General features: G+C 34.8%; 1 protein-coding gene across 1 annotated transcript in view; it reads left to right on the top strand.

Annotated features, from left to right (window-relative positions):
• cactin (cactin, spliceosome C complex subunit) overlaps positions 1-13,001 on the top strand; it is a 56,865-nt gene extending 43,864 nt beyond the window's left edge. Inside the window, 6 exon segments of the mRNA XM_081747070.1 lie at positions 4,011-4,275; positions 5,579-5,768; positions 8,952-9,106; positions 10,030-10,174; positions 12,596-12,712; positions 12,714-13,001. Coding sequence (XP_081603196.1) covers positions 4,011-4,275; positions 5,579-5,768; positions 8,952-9,106; positions 10,030-10,174; positions 12,596-12,712; positions 12,714-12,821 — 980 coding nt within the window. The 3' untranslated portion in view covers positions 12,822-13,001.
• Positions 13,002-20,600: the final 7,599 nt, after the last annotated feature.

Raw genomic sequence — 20,600 nt, 5'->3', positions numbered from 1 at the left:
TATTGATCCAAATATAAACTTTTAGGAGATTAGAATGATCTTATATTTATGTACGCACATGTTACTTGCCACGGGTCTTCTATAAATAGAGAAATAAATTTATTTTTCCTATGATAGAACCAGTCTAAAAAGTAGAATAATTTTTTTCGTGTTCAGTCGTGAATTTTAACCTGGAATCATTTTTTGTAAGAGTAGAGGGAAGAGATTATTATTTATAGTCTACCTGAAGTACACATAGAAACGATTTCTCTTTGGCCTATTATTTCTGGAAGAAATCATCCTGCATGTTTACTTGCAAAATAGTTGTGTAGATATGTTGCAGATTTCACGTCTAAGTTTTAGTATGTTGTTAATAATAGCAATGATCTTAAATCACAGAGTTGTGCGCCTTAGCTAGTGCTGTCAGTTTGTAACTTTCATCTGTATATGATCAGTCTATGTTATGGACATGCTTAGCTCTGTTCCTCTGGATTTGGCTACTTTTGGTACTCAGACGCAGCTTACGATCTCGAAACCTCCTAGACTGTTTACAATCCAACCACAGGTTGTTTTTAAGTAAATATCGGGATATTTAATTAAGTGTATCTTCTGTTACATATATAATACAGAAATTAAACTTACCTTAGAAGGAATAACAACTCAAACAGTTTTTAGTCACATGTTACAATACAGTTGTTCAGTTTGGAATTCCCTTATGACACGACGCACATCTAGTCTGTAGTCAGTTTCTCCCCACATTGAAGCTAGCATGTCTGGTGTAACAGATTCCACTGGTACAACAATCCTGCGTCCAAGTCAGGGAAGTAGGGAGGTAATGGTGGTACGTAAACACGATCTTTTCGGTACTCCCACAAAATGAAATCGGATGGGGTTAGGTTGGGAGATCTTGGGGTTCATTGCAGAAGAACCACGTCATCTTCACAATGATGACCGATCCATCGTCGAGAAAATAGCATTCAACCAAATCCGTATTTCACGATGAAAGTGAGGGGTGCGCCGTCTTGATGCCAGATCAATCCAGCTGAGGGCAGAACTATTGCTGGAACATGTCCAAATGTGCAATACCAGTGATACTGTTAAAAAAGAAGTCGATACTTTGGCCTTTGGATATTGCACATGCACGAAAGGACACTCATTTTTACCAATCCCTCATGTGCAGCATGTTGTTTCATGAGGATTTTCAGACCTGCTAATATGCACGTTATGTGTATTCACTATTAATGAGGCTTTATCACTAAATATTACACGACTAAGAAAATCATCTTTCGTGTCCAGCACCTTTTTGCATAAGTAGGCACGGGTCACATTATCTTCAGACTTTAGGGCCTGTAACACTTACAGATGGTACGGTCTCAGTTGCAGTCTCCTTGTAACACCTCCAAAGAGTTCGTGGTTAACATTGCTAGTTCTTGCCTTACAGATTTTTTTGGGCTCCGAATAAAACTTGCTTTGACTTGTTCCATTTCCTCTCTGATATATGTGGTTTTCCGGAGGTCATCCCTTTTGTACAGACATCCTGTTTTCTTAAATTGTTTGAACCAGGTTCGACGTTATTATCCGTGAAAAATCACATTCATATTCCTGTTGAGAAACAACGTTGCACTCTAATTGTTCGAGTTACACCTTACAAATTTCAAGATACAGAAGACTATGTCTAGGAATCATCACTATCTTAAAAACTAGTGTCGTGCTGCGGCGGAGTTAGGAACCATCACTTGGAAAATAGATTTTATTTTTAAAGTACATTTCATTTTTGTATTGTATATGAAAGAAAGATACACTTAATTAAAACACCAATAATAATTTAGAAACACCCTGACATTAAATATGAAGACACATATACATAAAACAGAGATAAGTCATCATATGGCAGTCTTTTACCTCCTTTACAAGTAGACATCAAAACTAATTATTTTGATATCAAGGTGCTTAAGAAAGGCGAATTAAAATTGATCAAATGCTTTCGTTATGCTTGATGTGACCCTCATAGTATATAGAACATATGAGCAGCTATAGTCTCTTATCATTGAAGTTGAAAAATTTAATTGTAAATTAAAGTTCTCTATTGAACTCGAAAAAGTTTGTAAGATTGGAAATGATGGTGTGTAAATAATCATGCTCGTAGACTTGTTCATTCTTCTGATGTGCAATTCCGTCTGTGTTAATTGCGAGTATGGTGCATTAGGTTCAATTGTAATAGTTTTGTGTGTACGTGTGTGTATTGAAAATATTGAACTGAAGGTGGACTAGTATATTCTAGAAACTACCCGAAAACTTCATTGGCAATTAGGTCTCTTGGTTCAAGATTTTTTCCTTGTATCTTTTCAGTTTATTCTTTACATTAATGGTCTAAAGCGTTGTAAGCTATAGTAAAGATGTGAACTGTGCATGCTTATTGGAGCTGAGGGTGGGAAGAGGTTCTTTTCCGAAATATTACCAATGGTTTTATTTGTACAGTACCTAGAGAGAATATTAAGATAAGTTTTTGATTTGTAAAATTGTTCTCTTGCGGTCTTTGTCAAGTCAGTTGTGATTCATAGATTTTTACAGACATGAATATCAGAAATCTAAGGCAAAAACAAGATATTTAAAAAGTCATCTTCATCATGTAGTGGATGAAGCAGATTTGAAACAGTCTGCATAGTAGGTTACTGAATTTGTATAAAAATAACGTGAAGGTAACATTTACTGTTATATTGAAGGGGCTCTGACTTGAATCTATTTGTATGTACTTCGTGTTATTTAAATCGATTACAAATATTCACATCTTGGGAAAGATCCGAACCTGTTTTTGTTCACATAGATCACTTCTGATCTTCATACTAAGTTAAAGCTTCTTCTTACCGGAATCTCACAGTTGCTTTGTGTGTGTTGTCTGACCAAAACTCTTCGTTGAGTGAAACTCCAGGTATTTAGCCGTTAATGTAATAAGAAAAATGTCTCCCAAGAGGAACTGGAATTCGTGGAAACATGAGTGCAAGTAGAAGGGGAGAATATAGAACAAGTAACTACTTATCGATACCTGGGTAGTATTATTAGTGATGATATGAAGTGTGAACGTGAAATAAAAGCAAAATTAGGAATGATGAAAGAAGTTTTTAGGAGGAAGAAAATAATATTTTGTGAGGCCTTGAATAAAGAGTTGAGGAAAAGACTCATAAAATGCTTCGTGTAGAGTATTGTACTGTATGAATGAGAAACATGGACATTACGCAAAAATAATGAAAAACTACTGTAAGTTTTCGAGATGTGGATGTGGGAATAATGTAGAGGATTAGCTGGGTCGAGCGGAAAACGAATGAGAGGGTCTTGGAAATGATGGGGAAGAAAAGAACAATTTGAGATATAAAGAACAGTTTTAGAAGAGAAAAAGAAAGTGATTGGGACATTGGCTAAGAAGGAGCTGTATCATGAGGGACGTGCTAGAGGGTATGGTGGCAGGAAAGAGAGGGAGGGGGCGAAGGAGACTACAATTAATGGACGATATCAAAATGGAAAAATCGTACGTGGAGACGAAGTTAGCGGAAGACCGTGGAGCATGGAAGCTTGTCAATTACGTTAAGCAGCTTGCCAATAATGGCAGAATACCTATGTTGATGATTGACTTAGTTATTTTGTATGAATAATCAGTGAAGAGCGAATGTTCATTGTTGTTCGTCTTCTAATTTATCTTATTTTTTTGTATCCCTGATTTGGACAAATTAGTTATGTGAGGTCTTGTTAAACAGTGATTATACTTTGTTTTCTTTTGAAGATTTTATCATTTATGGGGATTAATATTAACTTGTTAGATGTATGAATTCTTGGTTAAGTTTTTTCAACGCACATCGTATAATATAAAGGGAACAGTAGAGTTCTTGAAATGATTGGATAAATATACAGGCATAGTTTTATTATTAAGTTTAGCTTTTAGTTTAAGCCTAAGTATTGTACACATTGATTGTTTTGGGGTTTAACGTTCATTTTAATTTCAATTGTACGTAATATAACTGGATAATTTCTCTCTACAGCACACATGGCTCGTGTCCGTTTACGTGACAGACATCAGGAGAACCTTCGAAAGAAACTGGAACTTCTGAAAGCACAACAGGGTGTTTGTGTGAAAGGAGAACCGGAAGGTGAGGAGGCAAGGGAAATGGAAGGAGCTGCTTCCGTGTCAGTGAAGGAAGAAGTGACATCGAGTGCAGCATCAACACCTGCGCACAGTCAGACTGGTGGCGTCGTTTCGGATGAGGGAGCTGCTTCTGCAGCCGACGAGGAAAAAGAGGAGGATGAGTAAGTTGAAAATTGTGATAAAGAGAATGAACTTTCTGTGGGGTTCTAATCATATATTTATGATATTCTAAAGTAGTGTTGTCGAAATACAAGAATAACGCGATTTTGAACAAACAGGTTTTGCTCTAATGCGATTTTTTCATTATTACACATATTTATGAATTTTAGATGGAAATAAATGTGTAAGTCGAGTCGAGTATTGGCTTGTGACATGACGAGAAGCAAAGTTATGCGGTAGATACAGAAGCCTGTTGAAAGTAAATTAATTGAAAAAATATGTATAGTCATTTTTAAACTTGTTTCATGTCGTAGTTGAGTGAAGTGAAGAGAATTTTTGAACTGAGTGAAGCGAAGCGTTATGGTTACTCTTTTCTTTCTCGTTTACTGCTTAGTAAGTTTAGAAACGAAATACAAGAAGTGTCCAAATGTTTGCTCAGTGGGATATTGATGTCAATGTTCATAAATCAAGGCGTCTAATTATATCCATAAGGAATATACACCCAAAATGTTTTTCATTTAATTGATATTGAAATTTGGATTCCGTAAAAGATGGAAAAATTAAATAATAATGCTTAAGATTAACTAACACTCACCTATAGTATGCCTTGGAAATTTTAAAAGGATTTTTATATTCCTAGATAATTTTGGCAACCACTCTTATTGCCTCCAAAGGATAGACAGGAAAGATAAATAAAGGTAGAAAGCGTTCACATTGGTAATCTTAGTTGTGAGTGTGTATATGGATCACTAAAATTTCAATAATTTAATGCCTATGTTAAATTTTGTGGGGAAAAAGGAATAGTGATCCATACATAATTGTGAAGCCGAAGCTCTTCATTACTATCTAGCCTTCGAAGGCAGCATGATTGATTGCTTAAATTATAGTAGGAATATAGAAAACCTTTTAGGATTCCCGGGGCACGCTATAAGTGAGTGTTAGGTAATCTTAACAAAATAAGCCAGATGATATCTGTTGTGAAGTAATAAAAATGCTTCTTATTCATTTGATCGTGATTGTCTTCTCTCAGATGTACTCGTCACTTCGCTTTGTGGAGCATCTGCACCTGGCGTCATTAGTTTCACAACCATGCTGTCATTAAGTTCTCGTTTTAAAGAAACAACTTAATTCTCAAAATCCTTTACCTAATATATTAATAATCTGTATTATTTGAGTTCATCTATTTCTGCAATATTGATTTGCATATAAAAAAAATGAGTAGCTGCAGAAAAAAAGTACTGTAGTTATATCGTGAAATAATTCAAATATTTATGATTATATTTTCATTATTTATTTATTTTGCAGGCCGCAAGATCAGATTGCGCATGACATGCTGTTGGAAAGCTTTGCGGAATATGAAGCTCGAGGATACAGTCCCCAGTACCTTAGTAGTTCCCAACTGGAGCCTGGTACATTTGTAACAACAGAAGAAGACGATCTTCAGCGGCTAGCGTTTGCCAGACAACAGGTGCAAGGAACTGGAAGTAGAGTGGAGGTTTGTTGGTTTTAATTTTTCTGTAAGCTAGGGATATATCTGTAACATATTTCATTCGTATCTGGTTTCTAAGCAGTATTTCCAGATATGTGTCATGGCGACATCCTTGCACTACATCTTATTCCAAGCAGTAACGACGTATTATTGCTATTATTATGTATAATTTTGTGTGATTTTATATGTAGTTATATGTGTAATTTAAAGATTGATCAATTCTTTTAAATGAAAATTAAATGAAACTTCAGTTTACATTCTTCTGAAAATGATATATTAAGAAATTTGATTTAATCTTATTTTAAAAATCAACTTGAACCTTAGAAATTTGAAAATATAAACCTTCTGTCAAGGGGGGATTAATCTGCTTAGATGATGCCTTACTTGACCATGCTGCAAGTACATTTTCCTTCTTGCCAATGCTTTATATACGCTTTCTTTCTCGCAATACAAAATTATAGTCAACATATCTAATGAACGTAACTGGGCGTTCCGTTTACGCTGTTTCGTTCTGTGACCATGAATCGCATTTCTTTTTTAGGGGGGCGCGGTGGCTCAGTGGTAGAGCGCTCACCTCTGGTGCTTGGGGTCCCGGGTTCGATCCCAGCCCCCGCCAAGTGAACTTTGTGGTGGACAAACACCGTGCTCGTGGGTTTTCTCGGGGTTCTCCCGTTTCCTCCCACTTTCTTCATTCCACCCTTTCACTCATCTCTCATCATCACCGTCTCCTTTAGTCTAACCGGCATAACCGTGGGACGTAAAACTCAAAGATTTCATTTCATTTCATTTTCGCATTTCTTTTAAGCCATGAAACAAGTTCATTGATCAACGCTAGTTAACGGATATTGAAATAGACAAAATAATGACTATTCGATTCCCGGCGGGAGCTCAAGTGGTTTGGATTCCACGTTAATCTATATAGCCTCGCTGCTGAACGAGACGTTAAACTCAAAATCAACTCAACTTAAAATAATGACTAGTCGTTGATAAGATTTAAACTTCGAACACTTCATTTAAATTATCTATTTACGCGAATGCGTGGTAGAAGATTAGATAATATAATTGTACATCCTTAGGTTCACCATCTCACAGAAATCATATAACTATTAAGTAGAACAAGAACTTGCGGCGACGGGAACTCATGTGGTCCGGATTATGCGGTAGAGCTGTAGGTCCACGTCTCATATAGCCTCGCTGTTGAAGGTACGCTAAACTAAAATCAAATCAAATCAAATCAACACACTTACGGATATCCAAGAGTTTTAAATGACTCTGAAGGAATGAAGGACACTAATAAAATTTTTATAGCTAATCAACAAACAGAAAAATAGTCACTTTTGCTCTTCTAAATTCTTAAAAATCACTGGGAAAAAAATAAATAAATAAAAATAAATAAATAAATAAAAGTAGAATTTTCGCTGAGAACTGTCAACATTATGAAGACGTGTTTGGTGTTCGGTAAGGAATGGTGTTTGGTAAGGAAAGAATGTATGGAAACTAATGTTTATACTCAAATAAAAATATCTAGGGGCTCCACAGAATACAGATCTAAAATCTTTCTCTTTCACTGGTTCATAGCTATGGTGAAAGTGTTAATGATGTTATTTCAAATCTCCATGTCCAAATTTAATTTTGATCCCATCTTTAAAAGAAAAAAATCTCGTATGCCTGTGTTTTTACGAATGATGAAGATTTAAAAAAAAATCAATTTCACTTATCAATTAGATCTCCCTCGTGGCTATAGGCTATATGATTAGCGTACGTGTCTTCGGGGCGGGATACTCGGATTCGATTCCCGGTGGGATCTCATGTGGTTTGGATACCAAATTAAACTATAGGTCCACTTTTCATGCAGCCTCGCTGCTGAAAGCGACGCTAAACTCTAATCCATCCATCCGTCATCACTTTATCAGTGTTATGTCTTTTAGCTTATTGTGTGTAGGAACACACATTAAGCTAAAAGAAAACATATTTTAAATGCCGAATTCAGTGATATCCCAACATCAGGCCTTACAAAAAAAAAAAACATCTGAAAGTATAAATCGATAAAAAAAAATAATGAAATTGGTCAAAAAACCATCATAATTAGTAGACAGACAGGTATACATTCGAACGAAGATACCAGAATTAAATTTGGACATGGACACTATGGACGAAAGTTGGAGTAACATCTGTAGCAGATTCACTGTCATCACCCTGGAGAAAAACAATAAAGATTTAAGATGTATATTCTGCTGAGTAGTTAGTTGTTTTTATCTATGAATGTAAACATTTGGTTTCCATACACCATATTCCTACCAAACACTGTTCCTTACCTAAGTTTTGATAATGCTGATAACTATCAGTGAAATTCTACGTTTAATATATTTTTTTAAACAATCTGTAAGAATTTGGAGTTGCAAAGGTAAGTACCTTTGAGTTTATTAATAAGATTGCTCTTCAAGCGGTTCACATTAGAATTTTTGTAGCTTAGTTTAAATTTCTTATCAATGAATACCCATTATTTTGTGTTTATTTCATTGTTCGTTAGATTACATCGACGAACTGACCGACTTCATGGTTTAAATATCTATGTACTTCACCGCCACAAAAACAAAAGTCCGCAAACAAAACATTCGTTTACATCGATTAGTTAACTACGAATCCGATTATGAAACAAAACACGTACACGGCTGTTAGCAAGAAGGAAAACGTACTTACGGTCTCGTTGGTTAAGATGACGTTATCACCATATTTTTCTAACGTATCCTGGTAGTTTTATCAAGGGCTTTGAGAATAAAGTATTTTTTGGATAGAATAAAGGCTAGTAAGGATAGTCACTAACAAAGACGCAATATCAAGAGGAAAGCAGTTTTTAAGTAAACAGCGACAATGTATAATTGTTAAATAATGTTACAGACATGTTTAAAAATTACAATTCTCATTTGACACAAGTTTGTCTGTTAGGGATTTTATGAACGCTGCTTTCAAAATCGTTTACACAGTTTCTGTTACGACTTCAATTTTTTTCTTAATGTTACATAATAACACTTCTACGTAAACATGGATCTTCATGCTTGCCTTTGTAATATTTTTATGCGAAAATACTATGAAATTTTCGTTCAACAAATTGTTCATGTAATTTTTAAAATCTGTAAATACCCAATTACTTTACTATAATTATAATCTTAATAAAACTTTCTCTTTCAGAATGTAATGACAGCAGAAGAACTTGCGTTACAGCAGCAAGCAAGAAAGGGAATGACGGCTGACGAAGCTGAGTTTTCAGTCGAGACTACGCTTGATAATCAAGTCTATTTATGGTCTGATAAATACCGTCCACGTAAACCACGCTATTTTAATAGGTAAGTTGAAAATAATAATAATAATAATAATAATAATAATAATAATAATAATAATAATAATAATAATAATAATAATAATAATAATAATAATAATAATAATAATGCAACCATATTCTGGCTACAATATAAGTAGATAAAGTTCAGATTTGTGTATAATCTAACCACATAAAGTTTTAGTATGGAATCAACATAATTTATGGTTTCTGAGGGAATAGAGACTGAGAATCTTGCGTATCACACTGCGTAGAAAGAACGCTAACGGATTTTCAGACTTAAACAAGAGATAACAATATTAATGAAAATTTAACATTTACAGCTTGGTGAATCATCTGTGCTGTAGAAATACTGGTCAAGAACACAATAATGTAGTTCTTTGAGCGAAGCAGATAATAAATAAATAAATAAGTAAAAATGATGGCGGGAATTTATCTCTGAAACTTTGTGGTGCTTATGTAAATGTTAAACTTTCCGTACTATTATTTGATATTCATAGTATTGTTTCATTAAATAATTTTAATATACAAGATATATTTAGTACGCGTGAAAGTAAGGTTGTTGTCAAATGAGGTGTGCGTTCAAATTTTCTTGAACTGATTATGTCACATCGTAGGTTCATTTTAGAATCAATTGATAGTTACACAGGTTGATTGTCAAGGTACCTTTACATTCTTTAGAACACATTAATTCACAATTATTAGTAAAAAGATCATTTACACGAATTCACTGTTTTTACTTGGCATATTCTAGCTAAACTAGTGGAGTTAGCTGACGTATAGTTTAAGCCGAGGGAGTCAGTTGCATTAAGTTTTGAATGGAATTGAATATGGAATCCTTTTTTCCAGTGAGAGGAACTAATTTAGTGCATTAAGTTATTTCATGTATTATTATTGTTATACTTAAAAATATGTGTCATCTTCTTCCAGAGTTCATACTGGATTTGAATGGAATAAGTACAATCAGACCCATTACGATATGGACAATCCTCCACCTAAGATAGTGCAGGGTTACAAGTTTAATATTTTTTATCCAGATCTCATAGACAAAGCGACAACTCCAGAATATTTTCTGGTAAGTATCACATAAGATATCAAATTTAATGTTAGTCCATTACATATTTCTCAATTGTTGTTTTAGAAGATAATGAATTTTTACGAAAGAAAAAGAGAGAAAAAAAAAGGAGGAAGGGAGGAAAAAAATAGCATCTACAGCTAGGAAATATCCCAAGTTATCACATGTGTCCAGTGATCGGTTATCCTGGACGATGTTATTGAAACTAGGAGATAAGTACAGTGTGCCAATGGTTAAAAAACGTTGATTTCAGTTATCGCAAACGTAGAAGGATAGCATTGTCCATGTGGAGTTTTCTTGAAGTTTTCTCGGTTCCTCCCAATACCTTAATTTCAATAGTTCTTTCATCATTATCATGTGCGAGGCACATGTAAAAAAATGTTTTAAAAATCAAGAAAATGATAGAAGAAGAAATTTATTGCGATTGACATACAAGACATACTTTGGCTGTTTTTCTACGTAGTCACCATGAACATCCAGACGCATCTGGTAGCGTGGAACAAGGATCCATATACCTTCTGTGTAAAAATCTGCCGCCTTGGAGTGCAGCCATTCCAGAACTTATGTCTTGAACACGTCACTAGCGTTAAATCACTTCGATACAAGCGACTTTTTCAGATGAAGAAAAAGAAAAAAAATCGTTGGGAGCGAGGTCGGGGCTGTAAAGGTGATGATTGAATAGTTCCCATCGAAATCTTTGAATTGTCTCAACAATACGAGAAACTGTGTGATCGAGTGTTGTCATGAATCAGAAGAATTCCAGAGCGTAGCATTCCTCCCCGTCGATTTTGAATAGCACTTTTAGATTATTGAGTGTTTGGCATTTACACATTTGCTGTAATTGTGTGTCCTAGTTCCAAGAATTCCATAAAAATTACACCAATCCCAAAACACGGTTGCCATGATTGTGTGAATTGATTATGTTTGCTTCAATTTCTTCGCTTTAGAAGAATCAAAGTGCCTCCATTGCAGTGACTGCTACTTCGACTCCTCAGTCTGCCGTGTCGTGACAAAACGCTGTAACTTTGGCGGAGCAGTTTTGCGAAAAAGAGCCGTAAAGTTTTCAACTGAAAATGTGATCTGTATCGTGTAGAACCAGTGTATCTTGACTTTGGAAACACGTGGTTACATGTAATGTTACGTAAATGCATGTTGTGTGATTAAATTTGGTGAAAATTGATTGGTTGACCATTATTGCCTAGTTACACTGGTTCTACACGATACAGATCACATTTTCGGATGAAAACTTTACGGCTCATTTTCGCAAAACTTCTCCGCCAAAGTTACAGCGTTTTGTCACGACACGGCAGCAGTGGTGTACGATATCCAGGTTTCATCACAATGTGAGAAAAGAGATCATCCCCATCTTCCCATCAGCGGGTCAAAAGTAACATGCAGCTGTCATTCTTTGCTCTTTGTGAATGTCTGTCAACATTTTTGGCACCCACCTCACATACAATTTGTGATAACCTAGCTTGTATGTCACAATTTGAGCACTATTTTCGCAGACACTTCTGTGAAAACTCTTTGGCGAGTTCAATTATTGTGAACCAGTGATTGGGCCCTTTTCCTTAACGCGTTCCACCAGACCGTCCATTTGGACACTATGTCTTGCGCTACGTTCATCCTTATGAATATTTGAACGTTCTTCCTGAAGCTCTCTGTACCATTGTTTGACCTTCCCTTCACTCATTACTGTTCATCCGTAAATGGCACACAATTCCCGATTGATATCAGCTGTATTCTGGCCTTTGGGTTTCAAAAATAGTAAGTAAGATCTTACTTTGCTTTTGGCGGGATTTCGTATTTTGGTAGCCATTTCATTTTACTGCTATACACAACTCCGCTCGGACGATTCTGTGCCTATTGCAAACATAGAGTACTAGGGCCTACTCTACTTCTCGCATGCTCAACTTCATCAGTTTTGTAAACCTCACTTTAAACTTAAATTAGATTAAATTTAATTAATTAATTAATTATTACCCTTTTATTTGTTTGCTGTTTAAAATTATTAGCAGTTGATAAGTTGATCAAAACTATATTAGATAACTCAAAATGAAATATTCTTCACCACGATGTACACGAAGATTAAAATTCGTGTTTCATAGAAACATATTCGCTCGTGGTCCCACTATGCAAATAGAAGAATCGTGGAGTCGCAAGCAATAAGGTAGTAAACAGTGCAGATATATTAGTAAAATGATTTTGGATCTAATTTTTTTTCTGTCCTGAAGCATTTGAATGCAATGTAATTAAACGAAAGACAACTTGCTTGTGATGTGATATTTATCCCATGATGTTCTTAAGTATTACCACCCTTTGTAATGCTGTGTTACTGTAATAGAATATACTTTGTGTGTGTATCAATGATAAAATAAAATTGACGTATTTTATTGAATCTTGCATTCCCTTCTTTTCCAGACTCCTTGCCCAGATAATAAAGACTTCGCTGTTCTTCGTTTCCACGCTGGTCCTCCGTACGAAGACATCGCCTTCAAGATTGTTAATCGTGAATGGGAATATTCGTATAAACGTGGATTCCGTTGCCAGTTCCATAACAACATATTTCAATTGTGGTTCCACTTTAAGAGATATCGCTACAGACGGTGAAGAGGATGCTGAACTAAATCCGAAGTATGAACTTTAATGAAGTGGGAGTTAAGAATTTTTCTAAATAAAAATGAATGTGAAAAGTAATGAACACTGTGCGCAAGTCATGTTATAGAAGTGAATTGTAGGAAAATGGAAGATGAACTTTTGTTGTGTTGTATATAATTTACACTTGTTGTATATTTTTTAATTTATAAAATATATACAGTGCATTTTACGCTTTACTGTTTTCTTTCGAATATTTGCCCGCCAGCAAAATTTTATACATTCTTTTAACTGTTATTTAGTAACAACTTCGTAAAAAATACACCAATTTGAGTTTTTTTTTTTTTTTTTTTTTTTTTTTTTAAAATACTAGCATAAGATAGTTCTTTGTTAGCTACCGAAAACCATCCAAAATCGTCCTCTTGTCTCGAAATAAGTGGTAGAAAAAGACGAATAAGAGGAGATACAGTATACGCTATTTTCGTGTACAGTGGCCTCCAGTGCCGCTGCACAATAAGTGACTTGGAGTATCACAAAACTTAGTGAGGAGCTTATTCATGATCGATTGCAGAGCAGTTAAGTGTGCTGCCATGTTTTGCAGATATTTCTTTCACTTTTTTGTGTGTACACTCATTCAGTCACTTTCTTTCTCTATCTGCGAAAATGAATTAATAAAATCCAACGCTAAAGAAAAGAAAATGATATTCTTAACTTTACAACCTTGAAAGTTTAACAAGATGGAAGATCATCATGCATGTTAGATCAAAATCACCTTTGAAAATTGTATGATTATTTATTTACAAATAGTATGTGGATCACTATTAGGAGTACGTACGTCATTGTTAGAATAAAAAGGATCTCCTACTTAATGTATTAAGTGTATAAGGAAATAAATTATCTGTCCCAGAAATTCGTTTTCCACGCTTCTCGAAAATTACGTGTGACAGTTTATTTTCAAAAAATTATTGGTTCAGCTCTGTAGGTCTCATCTTTAGACAATGATAGAGTTAAACGAATATTAAGTTTAAGAGTTAATCATAACTTTGGGCTATGTCTGATCAGTGATAATGAGTCCCGTACTCTTGCTAACGTCAGAATGAAAAGGTGGATGAAGATATACTTCAGTATTTGTTCCATCTTAATGGATGGTGTACTTATCATATAGCATCCATTCTTATATTTACAGAAAATTCGTTTTTCTCTAAAATTACACATGAGAAGTTACATTCGAATATCGCTGTGTTCACCTCGTGAAGTCTGCCGAATGGAATATTTCTCAAAATTCTCTCTGGACAAAATTTGTTCCGTTAACGCTAATTATATTCATGGATTTACATTTTTTATTTTTTTTTTATTTTTTTAAAGGGTTTCATTGGTTCGGGAAGTTTCGGGCGTAAGGCAACATAGCGGGACACATTAGCGAATAGGTTGGGCCGGTGGGAGGATTATTATTAACATCACTTAGATGCTACTTTATGGTTACGAGAGGAGGGGGAGTGAGTCTTTGAATTTCTAAAACTGTACATGAAGAAAATATCTCAACTATACACTTTTCTGGTGGTGACTGTAGAAATAATTTGTAGGCGTAAAGATGAAAAAGGTAACTCACGTTGAAAATATTTTAAAAAATCAAAATAAAACCACAATTCTTGTTGATGTTAGGAAGTTGGTAAACACATTCATATGAAAAGTCCCACCCTTCACCCTGTACAAGTTTTCAGTAGAAGGATAACTGAGAAGAGATTCTTGTTTGTGCTTTGATTCGTGATTTATTGTACATATTTCTGACATTGTTATAAATACTCAAGAGTATGCGTTCTAACATTACACTCACTCGGGCTTTTCACAGCTTTTTTTCTGTTTTTTTTTTTCTACCTCTATTTATTTGATAAGCGTTTAACGAAAGAGCTTACACTGTACCTTTTCTAGTGTGTGTGCATGGTTATGATTTTAGTATTTTCTGGTAAGTAATTCATTTTCCATTGTCGCTGCGGACTTTGTATGCTAGATTTCTTTCAGTTTGAAAAAGAATTGAACGCGTATGTTGTAAATGCAATTCAAATAAGGTCAGAAAATGTCAAAATGTATGTTTACAGCTATTATCTACTAGTTCCGCAGTTACATTTTCATCTTTACTGAACGTTACTAGTTTGTATTCAAGAGTATGTCATAACCTACGTAAGCATAATTAAGGAAGAGTTTCGCCGCGTGAAATGAAGTCAGAGATTCCCAAACAGATAAAACTGATAATGTTTTATAACCTGTTTGATGGGAAAAGCACTAAAGTTTAGCATAACTCTCATACTGGTTCGAGTCTTTTGCAAAAAGAAACCTGAAGTTTAACATTTCACTTTTTTGACATTTAGACGTGATGAACTAAAGTGTGTGAACTGCATTTTAATGTGTAAAAAATGAGGAAATACAAGAAAATCCTTGTATTCGGTGTTCGATCGTTGTATTCACGCCTCACCCTCACGACATACGATCGAACTAGGATTTCAGAATCAGAAACGATCACTGTAGCAGTAAGCTATTATGGTTAACAGTTCTGTTTTTATATGTTCATGCTAACATATTGCAGCTTTTATTTATGTGATTTTTATTCTAAAACGCCTGGATTCACTGGCGCAAATCCCGGGGGATGAGAGGAACATGTCCTCCCAATCTTGCAACTGGGGGCAACTGTCCTCCCTCAATAATCAGATTTGAGTTTTTTGGGGGGAGGGGGAGAAATGTGATGTTATATATCCACTAAGGAAAGTAAGATGAAATTGATGTCATTTGCTGTATAATGTACAGGACAATCTCATATCTGTCTAAATATTCTCAAAGCAATTTCGATAACAATTAGTAGAAATCATTGCTAACTAACAAAATATTCGGGTATCACGATGGATAACATTACTGCCTCATTAACATGACATTTGAACGTAATATGTAATTCAGCTTGAAGGGTAAATATTGATTGATGTTTTGTATTGTAAGATGATTCACAAAGGAGAGAGATGTTGACAACTGCTATTAGGGGCTCTACTGCCCACTTTGTTTCACCTACAATTCTTAAGCATTTTTATATAAAAATACATAAATACATTTTACAGTGTCTGTGGCTATCACTTTTCTTGCACAATAATTTTACATGGGAATTTCAATATTTAAAACCACATTTACCGAAAAAGCTATGCAAAATATTGAGAAAAACATGACCACATATGAACTTTATAGTATATAATCATAAAGAACACATCTAAAATTATACTAAAACTATACACACACACACACACACACACACACACAGGAAGATTAATAACCATACGGCAATGTTCCTTTTATTCTATTCAATTCTTTTAACACACACTCTTATAATAATTCATCATAAACGCTTATGCTACATACTTATTTACCAAATCTCCTGTTTTTCGTTTCTCATTATATGATTACAATTAAGGCTAATTTCTGAGAAGTCGCTCTTAACAATCTTGTTAGCATTTTCTTGGTTAAGCTTAAGTGAGTTTTTCTAATTGAGATTTAATCATAGGTTTTACTTTATCAGTCTTTTAATAATAACTTAGGATCAGTCGAATAAAATTAAACAATATAATTATATTTCTCTAACTCATCTGTCCATTCACCGAGATTACTTCAAGTTCGTACTTGGTATCACTATTATCAATATACAAGATATCAATCAGTATCAAGGTATCAATCAGTATTATAATATGCTACATCTTTACCCAATTTAACATGTCATAAAGCCTTACTCTTGAATGTACTGTGGTAAATGTCGCTTCATATATATTAATGAAATTTAAATTGTCGACATATTTATCTTTGTATTTAGATACAAGAAATTTGAACCATATCTTTACTTATAAACGACATACAGATATTTCTAATTTATCATCCAGCAGTAATTCATACCATCTTTTAACGTCTATAACATATTCTGTTTCTGTTAGGTTTTGTCTTTATCTGAACTTTCCTCATAGAGAATTTAAAAATATCTTTGCGACTGCTCTTTTACTTGGATTTGGTACTAGTTAATCAGGAATTAATTAATGTTTAACACTTTCAATCCTAGGCTAATCTGACCTTGTTTATTCCAGTATCCTGGGGTTTTTAGGTCTTTTTTTTAATATAGCACAAAATTGCTAAATAATAATAGACACTAAAACATTGCAAACAAGTTTTTGGAATATATAATTTGGTAATATAAGAAAGGGTAGTTCATTCACTACGCTTCTGTTTGAAATATGTAATTTTTGAACAAGCGAAAAAAAATACAATGGAAAAATAATACTTCCGCTGCGTGTGAAGTGCAAGTAGTGACAATGGTGTGTAATAAGGAACGGGAAATCTGCGGGAACTGACCGCTGAGTTCCATTATTGTGAAGCGAAGATTCTGCATGATGCTTTCCCGAACAAGGTTTACAAGGTCGTCTGTGATGACGGTTGACCTCCCACTGCGCTCATCATCATGTACATTTTTGAGTCCTGCTGTAAATTGTCTGTAGACATCAGTAACACACAATCTGCTTGCTCATGATGTTAAGTCCATAGACGGCACAATTGACGATAGATTTCAATCGGCACTATGCTCTGTAAATTCAAAAACTTTATAACTGCTCGTACTTCACACGCGGCAGGAACTGGAATAGGAAATCACTTCCATCTTGAACCACAGCCACGACACTTCTGAGAGCACGAGGAAAATTCCGCTGGCGCATGCGCCAAGCTATGACCTTACTCTCTCACGTCAACGCAGTCGCTGCGCGCCAATACGGTTTCCTAGCTATGGGAGGCGTGGGAATGTTAATTTCTGGATGGGCCTCGTACAAATATCTTTATATGGGTGTTCTCATGTACAGTACCGTGCCGTGGGAGGGACGAGCGGGGCGCCGAAGTAAGGGGGGCACAAAATTCGGGGGAAAGGAAAGATATATATATAAAATGGAAATAAAAAGTAATAAAAAGTGCTGAAAATCAAGGAAATGCAGGGTTTATTTTTGAAAATTTTCTTGCGCTACGCGCTAACCATGGTGATGCTTCGTGCTTGGTCTGTCGGCTTCACTCATATGTACGGTGTTAGGACGCCATCGTAGACTTGCCCCGGGCTCTGATTTTCCACGGCACGGCACTGCTCATGTACTCACCTGCTTTTTAAATTTCAAAATCAGGATCTAAATCTGGATCATCAATTTCACCATCCGAACGGGATCTAAACTGTACTCTTCTAAAATCTTTGTTATTTTTTCTATATTCATTTTACTTGCTTGAAACAAGACAACTTCTGTAACATTAAATAATTTTCGAAACAAAATTTTCCACTATATTATCGAACAAGCTGCAGTCAAACGCAGAAAGTTGATCACAGCAATCAACCTGCAAATGTTCGTTTACTCTAGTCTCAGTAAGTATTTAATATGCCCGACAACCAACCGGAACCATAATAAGTCACATAGGGGCTATTACGTAAAAAACGAGTTTTGGAATAAACATACAAAACGAGTTTGACTCGAGCTTAGGATCGAAAGTATTAATGTTTCTTTAATATTTCTAATATAATTATCATCTGTTTTGAAGTCATCTTGCTATAGGAATGTTTCCAAATTAATCTTCATAAAATTCTTAATATAAACTCCAAAATGTTGTAACATTTCTCCAAGAAAAAAAAAAAAAGAACTTTAGTCTGGACACTGAAACAGCTGATTAGTTATTTCCGCATACAGTTAGCAACTATGATATATGTTCAGGTTCAGTAGGTCAGGTATATGTTCAGTAGGTCAGGTTCAATGAACATTGTGCTTCGTTTGTTCATCGAGAGTTAACAGCGCCACCTATGAACTGTGGTAGAATGTCAACCCGCGATTAGCGTCAGAACAGAAGAAAAGGTAATCGTCGACTGATCTAAAATTACTCTTTGGATATAAGAATACAAGTTAGAAATTGCAGGGGTGCCCACAAGGGGGGGCTATGACGCAAAGTGCGTCATTGAAATATTTGGGGGGGGTTAAAAATCTGTATAAATATGTTTGAGGGAGTGTAAAAATTAATCGAAAAGAAGATTTTTTTCATGGAAGAACACCTACGGGTAGACAATTGGGGGGGGGGTGCGTCATGGACATAAGGGGGGGTGGGCACCACTGGAAATTGTAATGGTTTTTGATAAGTTGAATAGAAGCATTTTTCGTGATTATGAGTGTTAGAAATTAATACAAGATCCGCTTGTGAAGTGGTGTGAATTTAAAGCCTGAAATGTGATGAATTATATATAATCGTTTTGTAAGTGTGGGTTTGATGTGGCATGTTCAACGGAACCGTAAGTATGTTCTAAATTCTATCCTTTTTAATTTTGCGCCATTTTGGACCGATTAATACTTCGATTAGAAGCATGAGACATATACAATTTACTGTGCGTACCATTAAAGTGGAGCAATGTCAACTTTCAAAATGGCGGTCGATTTTTAAAATGGCGGCCATCTACACTCCAGGTCGTAATTTTCAGTACTTTGACTTGAAATTTTGAGAATAGAAGCAAAAGACATATAAAATTTGGTGTATCTAACAATCAAGTGATCCAATGTACAGTTTCAAAATGGCGGCAAACTTTTATCAAAATGGCGGCCATCCACTCTATACGGCGCAATTTTTGAAATTCACGTGAGGCACCTGGTCATTAGACCCACTAGTAATAGTAACGTGGGTATGTGTGATGGGGAGTGAGTGAGCGAGAATGTCATTGCAATTGATTTCCTTCAATATTTATGATATCCTTCCGTATTCATAAAATAATGTTTCAATATATTAATTTTTGCACGTTACGCGTTCATCTCAACCAAGCCAAATGTAACCAATGTAGTAAACATTCCAACAAAATGCAACATTTTTATAGTTAATAACATGTTAATGTTAAATGTTAATAACGTGCCATAAGTCGTGTCCCTGCATTATAATTTCTTACTGACAAACCACAAAAAACACCCTTTTCATTTTTGCACTATTGAACATACATATTTAGGTGAATCTGAGGTAAAAATGTGGAGGTTGTGTTTTCAGTGATTTAGCAGATATGATTTTTTTTTACAAAAATCACATATAAATCATACAAATTGTGTTTCAAAGTTTGTATCTCTTTTCTAAGAACCACTTTTTCTGATTCAACAGTAGTTCTGAACAGTAGAGACTATTAGCTTTAATTAGACACCAGAAACACTTCAATTGGCCGAAAAATAAGGGAGTTACAGAATTTTTAACATTACATGTCGATTTTTCCGCGGCAGAAGTCTCGGAAAATGCCAGATTTTCATTTATTTTTCCTAAGGTCCGTTTAAGAGATAAAAATCTGCAAATATTCCTGTGGTCATTTCTCATAGGTATCTACCCACAGACAAAATATGAAGAAAATCCATGATGTAAGGGCAACCATAAAATCTGATATTGGTTCATTTGACATGGAATGAGCCGTGTACGGTTCCTAGAACATTTTCTGCAGTATTGGAGAAAAAGTACGAGTCATAAGTCTTAAAATTATGGACATGTGTAACCGCTGTTTTTTTTATATTAACCAAATTCAAAATGAGCATTTGTCTCAATATTTCCTGCAAAATTATGAGCTACTATGTAATTCGGTGTGTGCGTACCTATTTCTTGTGCTTCGTGGTCACAAATGATAGAATCTTATTATAACTTTACACATATTTTATTACACATAATACAGCGGTTATCTTTACATATCTTATTTTAACAAATACGGTTACATTCTTTACATTTTATTTATATATAACATTTAGACATCGTTCTATTCATATTTTCACATAATTTACGAACTTAT

This window comes from Thermobia domestica, chromosome 2 (assembly GCF_964235325.1).
Source record: "Thermobia domestica chromosome 2, izTheDome1.hap1.1, whole genome shotgun sequence".
In the NCBI taxonomy this organism is placed as follows: Eukaryota; Metazoa; Arthropoda; class Insecta; order Zygentoma; family Lepismatidae; genus Thermobia; species Thermobia domestica.
This window is presented reverse-complemented; position numbering and strand designations above follow the sequence as displayed.